A 12,362-nucleotide genomic window follows, 5' to 3' on the forward strand; every position below is an offset into this window, starting at 1 on the left:
GAGCTCAGTCCAGTGCTCCAGTGTGGGTCTTTGTCTCTATCTCCATCCATCACCAGATGAAGGTTCTATGATGATCTTGATTATAGCAAAATGGGTTTGCCACGTAAACTAGTTGTCTAATGTTGTTACTTACCAGAAGAAATAATTTTTAAAAATTCTGTTCACAAATATTACATAGAATTCCAGTCTTTGATGTGGTTCAATGTGAATGCTATCTCTCTGATTCCTGCATTCCTTGACTGCACTGTGTTTGCACACAGTTTCATGTTGTACTCGCGAGCATAGCCACTAGACTTTAAACCATTGCTTTTTTCTTAGTTTTGGCTTCGAAATGACTAAACATTTCAGATGTCTTTTTCAAGAGTTGTATTTTATTATGTTTACTCTGCTTGTTATGTATAATTACATCTAATATTATGATCTATATAGTTTAGTAATAGCAGATGTCCTTCTTTGAAAGCAAATAATTGAAGATGATGAGGTCATCAAGCTTGACTTGATGAGTGATAGTAGCATTTGCCTGTTGCTGTCCTATGAGGAAGCATGCATTTGTCATTTTTAAATTATGTCAAGTCTTAAATGCCCTTGACAAGACAACCTGTCATTATAAATATTTCAAGAATATTTTACTAAAGACAAATGTATAAAATAATCTATAATAAATTTATAATTTTCCATAAATAATGAGATGATACGGATCATCTATCGCAGATCTAGTAAATAGAAATTTGAACATTGTACATTTCAAGGCGTTTACTTATCAATTTATATGGATTTTGACATTTAATATTCTTTTAATGAGGTATTGATATTTATAGAACTACTAAGCTAATGACATTTAGTTTCCGAAAGCAATTGGTACAGAAAAAGAGTCGTGAAGAAGGAACCTGGTTTCTTATCTTCCTGATCACTGGTGCTGGAAGCCGCACTCTGACTTCAGTTCTGCTCTCTAGGAAAGCTGAGATCCTGTTTTACTGTGAGGGCTCCTCTGTCACTGGCCATTTTGCCGGCGTTTGATTTGCCGGCGTTTGACGGTAGAGATTAGGGAGGTGATGACTGCCTCTGGTTACAGATAGCATGTGGAGTCTAGAAGGACAGATAGGAACTTAGCAATTTGAGATTCGATTTTGTTTGTAAAATAGAATATGTATGGAGTGAGACAGAGAGGCAGAGGCAGAGAGAGAGAGAGAGAGTCCCTAAATATAAAACAACTTACTACCTATTGTGTGCTTTTTCTAATAAATAGCACTAACTATAAACTGTTTCATATAGAAATATATAAATATGTCATATAGAAATATATCATATAGAAATACAATATTTGTATCACTAATTCATCAGAAGTTTTAGTTCTATACTTATAATAAATAAATCTTAGCAACACAGTCAGCTCATGGAAAACAACCTAATTGGTTAGTTTCTTCATTTGTGAACGTGACGATAGTAATGAATTCTCTGGATTGGCTGAGGAAAGCTAAGCTTCTGTCCAAGATCCCTCTTATTCTGTTGTACTGACAGAGGAAGAAGGATTTATTTCAAAACATTATCAGAAGGAAATGAATGATAATGAAAGTTTAGATTAAATTTATTTGAGTGCAAACAGAATAATGTAAGGCTGCTGAAGCATGATTTGAAACCCATTTTCCTGATACTTATCTGTGAAATGTATTTATACACCGCTGTACAGCTTTAGAATCATTTGCAGGTTGTAAGAGGCTTCCATTAAAAAACCCATGATTCAAAAGTGCCCCTTAGGGACTATGGATATTTATATGAGCTTTAATATATTTTTAGCATTTTTACCATTTTATAAACTGTTTTTTTTTTCCTTCCTTGGCCAGTGCATACAAAGTTTCCCCCAGCTCTGACCTAGTTTAATGATCTGCAGCTCTTAGCACATATTGGCTTCCTTCTTGTTTTTATGTTTTCAGCCCACGAGATTGTTTGCCTACTTCACTAGCATGGCTTAATTTTTCAAAAAATTAAATACTTACAAACTAATTCAAGAAGCTAGTGGCGTACTTAAACAATCACAGTTTAACTGGAGCCATTAGAAGCCATAAACTGAAAAATTGAGAGCCAAGGCTTGTGTTTCTCCATCTTCTGAAGTGTGGGAAACTTGAGAAACTGTTTGGAAGTTTGAGCTATATAATGTAAGCTCAGTTGCTGATTGGACATCCTCCTTTTGTGTGCAACTGCGATGGTAAACATGGACTCCCTTCCATGGACAAATGCTTTCCGCTCTTGTGTGCTGGATCCTGGAAGAATGGAACCTAAACGCTAGGAGGCCTAAGTCTTATGCAGTAGCCAGCATTCTTCAGAGCATCAAACGATTTATACACTGAGTGTTAAGAAAGGTCCCCTGAGTAAAGTCCTCACGCAAACTGTGCATAGTAAGGAGTTTTTCCGCAGAGGCGTGTAAAGGATACTTTAAACCCTTCATTGATAACACCAGCAAGCAATAATGGATAATGTGAATTCAAGTCACTCCTATCCAGAACATCTAAGAGGGGCTCGACAGCACAGTCCGAAAGCAACTCCTTATGTTGACGAAACTGAGGTCACAAGATTCTTCTCTAATTTTCTTGGAGTTTCCCCACAAACACTCAGAATTCCCTGCTTTGATTCCACTCTTGGACCATGGTCTGACAGACCTACGCTTGGGTAAAAGGTGCTATAGTGAGTGTCAGATTTTCTCGTTTCAGGCAACTGTGGCAAACATTAAAACATACTCCTATCATCTGAAGCTGCAAGGATTAAGAATGGTATTGTTAGCAGCTGGTGAATGTTGCTTTGGTTTATTAGTACAGAAGTGCACACTTGACATACTTATCACAAACTGGACATAGTGGCCAAATTATTCAGCAGGAGCCTTCAGTTAGTTTAAGAGAAGCAATATGCAACTTTATGGGCTAAATAAAGATTGTCACCAAGTTGTGGAGAATATTATTACAGTTCTGAAGAATGCCATGCCTGCCTTTTAATCAAAATAAATTATGCATTAATATGCATAGCTAAGGATTATAACTACAGTGAGCCACTTGTAGTCAAACTGCTGTAGGGTGTGGCTGTCTCTGTGGGAGATATGTGTCATGTGCTCTGGGCAATGTTTGAGTAGCAGGAAGCATGACCTGCCTTGAAGCTGGAAGAGCTTGGATTCTTATTTATAAAGTTGCCTTTTTAGACCAGTTGTCTGGCTTTATTATATTTTCAGTGGTGTTCAAAATTGCATATGGTTTTCAGTAAGTATTTTAAAATACATTAATTATATAGGAGAAGGCATTGTAATGGTTTATAGTAAAAAAAATCCAGATTTATGTATTTCCCAATACAGAAATATGAGTAACATGGTAAGTGGCCAGTCCTTTTAATGTGTAAAGATAGGAGATAGACGAATAATGGAAAATACATAAAGTTATTGCATATTTTAACTACAATGCAAATTTTCAAAGTGGTAATTAAAATATGGCAGATTTAGTTGTGGCAATAGTGCACTATAAACAAAGACATTCAATTCTCGTTGTAGAAGACAAAACGGGTTGCACTTAGGGAAAGGCACAGGAGCTCCCAGTGGACAAAATCACAAGCTCGGCTCAGAGAGGATGAGAGCACCAACTTGCTGAAGAAATAGTCCATTTAGGGGTTATGATTTGCAGAAAGATTAGTTGTGATGAATCAAGAATTAAACCCCAACAGATTTTATTGTGCAAAGTCATGATGAAAGCATAATTGGAGAACACCAGGGCAGCAGCTGATACAAACACCAGCAGACATCAGGTCCTGACATTGTTCTTTTGATGGTCCGTTATTTCAAGTATGTAAACTATCGGAGTTGAGCAAAGAGTCCTTTATAAATTTTAGATGGATTTTAGTTTTGCTTTAATGAAAGTATGTTTTTTTAACCATTGTTGTTTTAAGAAGTTTCCATTCTATTTTGAAGCTAAACACATGCTTGAAATTCTCAGAGAATAAACAAGTTTGTATTCTGAAGAAAATTACAAAATAATGCTTTGAAACAGGAATGTGATTTTCTTCTGGATCTCTAAAAAAATGTACTATTGATATTATTAACTAGGTTATCAAGTTGAGTATTATCGCTATTGTAGACCTGAAATTAAGAGTCATAATGTAATTTTTTGACAATTAGTAGTTTGTGTATAATTTTTAAAGTGGCATACATTATTAATTACAATCCTATATGTGATACCCACAATTAAACCCCTTGAATAATCTAAATAAGACATTGATTATCTCCCAAAGCCTTAGCTAGTGAAATTGTATTTCTGTGTTTTCTTTGTGGGAAATCTAACTGGCATCAATGTCAGAGTTGGCTCACAATTTTCTTGGATAATTATGTTAATACCGAGGATAATTGGGAGCTTTACCATTTGTTCAGTGTATTAAGGGACAAGATAGTGTTTACCTGTGTGTGCACATGTGTGTGTGTGCATGTATGTGTGTGTGCATGCGTGTGTGAGTATGTGAGTATGTGTTATATGCATGTGCGAGCACTGTTAAGCACTGACATAAGACTCCTTTAGATACTCATCAGATATGGCTAGTAGAATTAAGTTAAAAGGAGACTCTTTCTGAAAACATCCTAAGAGGAAAAAGGGCTGTTTGTATTATCATAGTTTAGGCAAATGATTTAAACTCTTATTCTAGAAGTGAAGCAGAATACAGAAGGATGAAATGTCTCATGCATTGTTTAGAAAGTAAAAAGAGTGTATTAAATGGATAAGAGAGAATAGCCATACGTGCTTGAGGAAACGGTGTGCTGAGAGAAGAGCATTCTCTGAATGAATGGCCACACCTGTATCCTTTCTCCTTCCCCTAACTACTTTCTGTGTCTAAGTAGACACAAAAGTATTTACTTCTATAAACTACAGCCGATCGCTTAGTTTTGGCCATATAAAAGGCATTTTTTGAATTTATGTATATCAGACATTATATATGTTGTTGTATTAGATTAATTTTGAAGTTGGCCAAAGATGTACTTAAGGACCAATGATGGGCATAAAGAACTTACAATTTTACTCATAAGTTCAAGTTTGTCTCCTCAAAAATAATTTACCGATAGAAACCTGAGGCTGAAACAAGTAGGAAGGAAGGAAACAACATAATATTTTCAGATACTTCTTTTGTATAGCTAAAAATGTTAATGTTGCATTATGCTTTAATTAACTTTCACTGTATTGTAGCTGCCAGGAGGTGGGGAACTCTGGATCTCTCCTTCAGAGGCCTGTGCAGTATTCAGAGCCCTCAATAAACAGTTGAGTGAAGGAATGAATAGTGATAAAATTTTATATCTACGAAACGGAGTGGTCATCATAAGACTTCGCCCTAGAAATTTGTAATTTACATTTATTAACTCAGATACACACCATGTACTTGGATATTTTGTAAGTGGAAAATTGGATACACTACACTTACAAAGATTTAGGGATCTAATTATATGTGCTTCTTTTATTTGGCTAATTATGTCAGGATTTGGAAATATATAGCAGAAAAAATAAATAATAGGACATTTACAATTAGCGATCTGGATAGTGGGAATCTGCTTATCTACAGAACTCTTTCTTCATCCAAAAGCTGTGGAAGTGGCATGAAAGTCCCTCTATACCTCAGAGTAATTTCACCAAAGTATTTACAGAAGCAGCAACTATTTGGTTACTCGACGATTTCAAGCATTGTTTGTACAAACGTTGTTTACTCTTTGAAATGCTTCCAACGCATGAAAGCTATCGATACAGAACAGCTGCAGGTGTAGCTGTTTGCACAGAGCTGACCTAGCATGTGTGGGCCCCGGGTTCACACTCCTGCATCTAATCCACAGCAAATCAGAGATTCAAGGGGCTCCTCAGCAGTGGAGCCAGTCTGAGGCAGGTTTGGCCTACCCGAGACAATATTTTTAAAAACTTAAGGAATACATAGCTACTTACCGTGGGTGTTTTTAATTTTTAATGCAATATTTAAAGTGGAAATATGACATTTTAGAGTTGTCCGGTCTTACGTTTGCTGTTTATGGGTTGAAACAATTTTATTTGAACACCCCTATAATCCCAGTACTCAGAAGACTGAGGTAGGTAGATTATGCAGCAATACCTTATCTCGAAAATAAATAAAAGCAAAGAAGAAAAAAATACTTTTATAAGTCTTAGGAAAGATTAATTAAATTTTATTCCAAAAGACAATTACTTGCAAATAAAGAATATGTTGCTTGTCCAGCCAACACGTGACTATTTTGTACTGCTTGGCACTTCCCCAATACCTATGGTTGATATACTCCTTTTCCTCATCATGCTGCATTATGTACAGAGAGTTTTGTTTCCAAACTGTTAGTACTGGTTACTCTGGATGGACAGGATTAGATAATGACAGAAATCAAAATTATATTTTTTTCTGATAATACTTAAAATAGTCTGTGGTAAGTATTTTTGGAATCATACAAAAATGTTAAATAGTCACCCTTTTAATGATCTTATAATTTGTTATATTAAACTCCACATGTGTTCCCAGTCAACGACATATGAAATATGGGTGTAATTGTGCATGTGTATACATACATGTATCTCTCTCTCCTATGAACATCCCTCTTGCTCTCTCTCCCCCTTCTCTAGTTTAAACACACTCATATACATTATCTACTATCTGAAACACTTACCTTAAATAATCTTGATAAACTTCACAGGGAATCAACATTTTCTTTGCTAAATCATGCTATTTATGATAATCAAAGAGTTGCCCCTAGAAATCTCTTTCCAGCTTAGCTTGGTTAATTTTATTGCCCCCCTGTGTGACTATGTTGACTTGAAGTAGAAGTGAAGATGCTCTCTATCTTAACAAATCAGCAATGTTTCATAAGTTGACGAGCCTCCTCGGGCTTGTGTAACTAAAACCTGGTGATGAGCCAGGAGCAGAAAAATACATGTCATCATATATTAATGGACTCTGAGAAGTTAAAATTCATGGTTTTTATTACGTATTACTTTCTATTTCTGGAACTAACCTATCTGAGCAAATCGTGGGTGAAGAATGCCACGGTGAGCACTGGAGGCAGAATAGAGTAAAATCATGCTGTTTTCCTATTTACTTCCCCTAAAACATAGCGTGCTTTAGTCTCTGCGGTTCGTTATCTTCCATAAAGTGAAATTTTGCATGTTTGATTAAAACGACTATATTTGATCTTTGGAATAACGAGTTACATGGCAACATGCATGCTATGAAAACGTTTGTGTTTTCGCAGTGTTATCTTAGTGATGGTGCTTGTATGTTATTTGCAGATCAAAGAGTGGCTCTGTTTAAACTGTCAGATGCAAAGAGCTCTGGGAGGTGAACTGGCTCCAATCCCATCCTCACCCAAGCCCAGCCCTAAGGCTGCCTCTGTACCTCCTGCAGCAGCGGCCAGCAAGCCACCGGTACCATCACAGCCGGCTTCCCCCAAGAAGGAACCTCCACCTAAGGCTGCCTCTGTACCTCCAGCAGCAGCGGCCAGCAAGCCACCGGTACCATCACAGCCTGCTTCCCCCAAGAAGGAACCTCCACCCAAACAGGACAGCCCCAAAGCGCCTGAATCGAAAAAGCCACCGCCGCTGGTGAAGCAGCCAACCCTTCACGGACCTACCCCAGCTACAACCCCAAAGCCTCCAGTGGCAGAGGCCTTACCTGAGCCAGCCCCTCCCAAGGAGCCTTCTGCACCCCTACCTGAACAAGCCAAGGCACCTGTTGCAGATGTTAAACCAAAGCAGCCCAAGACGGCAGAGCCGCGCGCTGACGTTCAATCTTCAGCGGTGGCAACAACAAGGCCCGATGTTCCGAGCTCTCAGGTGCAGCCACAGGCTCAAGTGCAAATAGCCCCTCCTTTGAAAACGGACTCTGCCAAACCTTCCCACAGTTTCCCACCAACAGGAGAAAAAACCACCCCATCTGATTCTAAAGCCATGCCTAGGCCTGCGTCAGACTCAAAAATTATTTCACATCCGGGGCCCAGTTCTGAGAGCAAGGATCTAAAACACGTTGATCCAACTCACAGAAAGGAAGAGCCTAAGAAAGCACAAATCAAGATGAGTCCTAAACCAGATGCCAAGCCAGTGCCAAAAGGGTCACCGACACCCTCTGGCCCAAGACCTACCCCTAGTCAAGTTGCACCCCCATCTCACCAGCCCCTAAAGCCTCAGGAGCAACCAAGGCGGTTTAGTTTGAATCTGGGTAGTATCACCGACGCCCCCAAATCACAACCCACAACTCCTCAAGAAACTGTGACAGGGAAGCTGTTCGGGTTTGGAGCATCCATCTTTAGCCAAGCATCAAACTTAATTTCCACAGCAGGCCAGCCAGGACCTCATCCACAGACTGGGCCGGCAGCCCCAACGAAGCAAGCCCCGACTCCATCACAGACCCCTGCAGCTCCTAAACCCACAGGTCAGCTCCCACCAGCACCTGCCAAGGCGCCACCTGTGAAGAAGGAAACAAAGGCTCCGTCCGCTGAGAGCTTAGAGTCCAAACCTGAGCAAGCTCCAGCAGCAAAGCGGCTAGAAAAAGACAAGAAGCCCCCACCCAGTAAGGTCAGCAAACCCCCACCGGCTGAGCCTGACAAGACCACCAAATCGGAGCCAACCTGTCCGCTCTGCAAAACTGAACTCAACATAGGCTCTCAGGATCCTCCCAACTTCAACACTTGTACACAGTGCAAGAGTCAAGTTTGCAATCTCTGTGGATTTAACCCAATGCCCCACTTGACGGAGGTAAGCAACACCTACATTACATATGGATGAGAATATATGTCAGTTTGTTCTGAATAGTTGGGAACCCAAATTTCTGAGCAATGAAGTATGTTTCTACTGAAAAAAAGAAATAAATATTGGTAGCTTGGAAGAGGTTAAAATTGGCTCCATCCACACTGTTAGGAGTTTTTGATCTCTGTGCTTTTATGGGTTATTGCACAAAAAGTAAGAGATGGGATATGCTAGAAAATTAAAATGATAATGACCTCAGTATTTTATGAGTTAGAAGCCATGCCAAGGCTCTTCCATTTCCATATGGGAAGTCCAGAAAAAAATTGTAATGCATAGTTGTCAGTTTCTACAACCCATTTCTTGTCTTTAATGCAGTGCATTGCTGAAATTCGTCTTGCCTTCCTTTGATCTCGGGATCTTGCTGTTCAGGCCAGGCTGGCTTGGAACCCACCATCCTTGCTTGAGCCTCTGGGGTGCTGTCATGCTATGGCCTTTAATGCATTTTCAAACAGAACTTTAGTTGATTAGATTCATATACAGTATAATCAAACACTGTTAAAACCTTGGTGTCAGTTAAGGATACTGTCTAGTAAGGTTAGTAGTTCTCGTGTGGTTGTTTAAATTTTCTCTGTATCTGTTTGTGGTGCGGTCTGCTGAGATAATAGAGTACATTTCTGGGAGCTGTGGAAGGCCAATGTCCTCTGTGACTAGCGAGAAGACACTCTAATGAGTTGATGTCAAGAACATTCTCTCTACAATGTAAATAACCAAAATGCAGTTGGTGACTCTCTACCTGATCATATAGCTGGAAAACAATGAGTGGATAAGAACTGGTATTATGCTAAGGCAATATTAGAATCTTTGGCTATAGGTCACTCAAGGGTTAAGTGATCATTACTATGTTAGATAAATAAAGCATTGCCTTAATAAATATTTCAAAAATTAAAATAACTGTCCATTACCTTATATCATTTTTATTATATTTTTTACATTTATTTATTTAATTAATTATTTTACTTCCTGGCTACAATTTCCCCTCCGTCCTTTCCTGCTGGTCCTTCCCACCAACCTACCCAACACTGTCCACTCCTCCTCTTCTGTCGCTCTTCAGAAAAGGGCAGACCTCCAATGTATACCAACCAGCCATGGTAAATCAAGTTGCAGTGAGACTAGACACCTCCTCTTTCATCAAGGCTGGACTAGGTAGGAGGAAAGGGTTCCAAACCAGAAACAGAGACAAAAGACAGTCTCTGCATTCCACTGTTAGGAGTCCCTCAAGAAGATGAAGCTACACAACTGTCACATATGTTCAGAGGGCCTAGGTCAGTCCCATGCAGGCTCCAGTCTCTGTGAACTGAAGCACGATTAATAAAAACACAGAGACAGAAACTGGGGTCATCTTGTAGGTTCCTGGAGATGCCCCTGCAGCAGGCTTTTACCTGACTCTGAAATCCCCCCGTTTCCGGTGGTCTCATTCAATACTCTCCCCATCCATCCATTCTCCAACCTGGTCCCTGACTACTCATGCATCTTGTTTACACCCCCACCTGCCCTCGATCCATTCATGAAATCTCTTCTATCTCCCCTTCCCAGTGAGATCCGGGCTTCCATCCCCCCTCCCAACCCTTCTTGATAATTGGTCTCTCTGGGTCTGTGGATTGTAACATAGTTATGCTTTATTTTACAGCTAATATTCAATTAGGAGTGAGTACATACCATGTTTGTCCTTCTGAGTCTTGCCTACCACACTCAGGATGGTTTTTCTGTTGTACCCATTTGCCTGCAAATTTCATGATGTCATTGATTTTAACAGCTGTGTAATATTCCTTTGTATAAATGTACCACATTTCTTTTTTTTTAAGATTTACTTTTTATTATGTATACTGTTCTGTTTGCATTAATTGTGTGCATGCCAGAATAGGGCACCAGATCTCATTATAGATGGGTGTGAGTCACCATGTGGTTGCTGAGAATTGAACTCAGGACTTATGGAAGAGCAGCTAGTGCTCTTAACCTCTGAGCCATCTCCCTAGCCTGGCATTTTCTTTATCCATTCCTTGGTTGAAAGACATCTAGGTTTTTCCAGGTTCTGGCTATTACGAATAAAGCTGCTATGAACATAGTTAAGCAAGTACCTTGTGGTAGGATTGGGCATCCTTTGGGTATATGTCCAAGAATAGCATTGCTGGGTCTTGTGGTAGATTGATTCCTACTTTTCTGAGAAACTGTCTTACTGATTTCCAAAATGGCTGTACAAGTTTTCACTCCTACCAGCAATGGAGAAGTGTTCTCTTTGCTCCACAGCCTCTCTGGCATTAGCTGTCACTTGTGATTTTGATCTTAGCCATTCTGACAAGTGTAAGATGGAATCTCAGAGTTGTTTTGATTTGCATTTCCCTGATGACTAAGGATGTTGAGTATTTTTTTAAGTGCTTCTTGTCCATTTGAGATTCCTCTTTTGAGAATTTTCTATTAGGATCTGTACCCCATTTTTAATTGGATTGTTTGGTATTTTGACATCTAGTTTCTTGAATTCTTTATTTTGGAAATCAGCCCTTTGTCAGATGTGCGGTTGATGAAAAACTTCTACCATCCTGAGGGTACTGATTTGTCCTATGATGGTGTCGTTTGCCTTACAGAAGTTTTTCAATTTCATGAGGTCTCATTTATTAAGTGTTGATCTTGGTGTCTGTGCTACTGGTATTATATTTAGGAAGTAGTCACCTATCCCAAATTCAAGGCAATTTCTCACTTTCAATTCTATCAGGTTCAGTGGATCTGGATTAATGTTAAGGTCTTTGGTCCATTTGGTTTTGAGTTTTATGCAGAATGGTAGATGTGTCCATCACTTTTACACAAATCAAATCTACTGAAGGGCTCTTTCAATCCACCGTGTCTAATCTTGTGAGTCAATCAGGCAGAGCTGAAGAGGTTTGGATGAGACATGTCAGAGGATCCTTAGGGTTGGTCTTATTATTTGGGCTCTGATATTTTAAAAATAAATTTTAATTAAAATAAAATTACCTCACTTTCCCTTTTCCATTTCCTCCCTCAGCCTCTCCCAGGTTCAGGTACCCCCCCCCCAACTTTTCTTCAAACACAGGTAAATGGATGGACCTAGAAAGACTTTCCAATTCTTTAATAAACAAGCATAGAACGTTTTAGTTGCTCACTTTGAAAGCACAGGAGGTTGCCATGACTTTGCTAGCACCATGTGAAGGCACCTTCGCTGCAGGATTCAGCAGGTTTGTTTCCTCAGCTGTGATGAGCCTTGCTAATTAACATTCATCTTTCAAGGCAGATACATATTGTTTCTTCAGCCCTTTGTGAGTGTTAACTGTTCTTATTGCCTGCAAATTAACTCCAGTATAAATGTAAAACACAATGCAAAATTTAATTTTCTCATAGTTTTAGAAGAGCATTTGTGTGTGTGTGTATGTGCGTGTGCATTCATCCACAGTATAATTTTTGTTTTCCTAGTACAGCTGCATTTATCTAAGCTGTTAAAAAATTGTACCCTTTAATGAGGAGCCTTATGGTGTCAACACAATGCGTTTATTGAAATAGCTGTAAAGCAAAACAGCACTACTGAAAACAAAGCTGTAATTTCTATATTTTCTTAACGCA

At 39.1% G+C, this 12,362-nt stretch overlaps 1 protein-coding gene across 4 annotated transcripts in view; it reads left to right on the top strand.

The window, feature by feature from the left end:
* Pclo (piccolo presynaptic cytomatrix protein) overlaps positions 1-12,362 on the top strand; it is a 293,606-nt gene that overhangs the window by 15,451 nt on the left and 265,793 nt on the right. For 3 of the 4 annotated variants that reach the window (XM_013350428.2, XM_013350429.2, XM_013350430.2), the window contains exon 3: positions 7,284-8,744. In XM_013350428.2, the coding sequence (XP_013205882.1) occupies positions 7,284-8,744 (1,461 nt within the window). The remainder of the gene's footprint in view (positions 1-7,283; positions 8,745-12,362) is intronic. The other variant, XM_026784683.1, reaches the window with a different exon arrangement.

This window comes from Microtus ochrogaster, chromosome 26, assembly GCF_000317375.1.
Source record: "Microtus ochrogaster isolate Prairie Vole_2 chromosome 26, MicOch1.0, whole genome shotgun sequence".
Lineage (NCBI taxonomy): Eukaryota > Metazoa > Chordata > Mammalia > Rodentia > Cricetidae > Microtus > Microtus ochrogaster.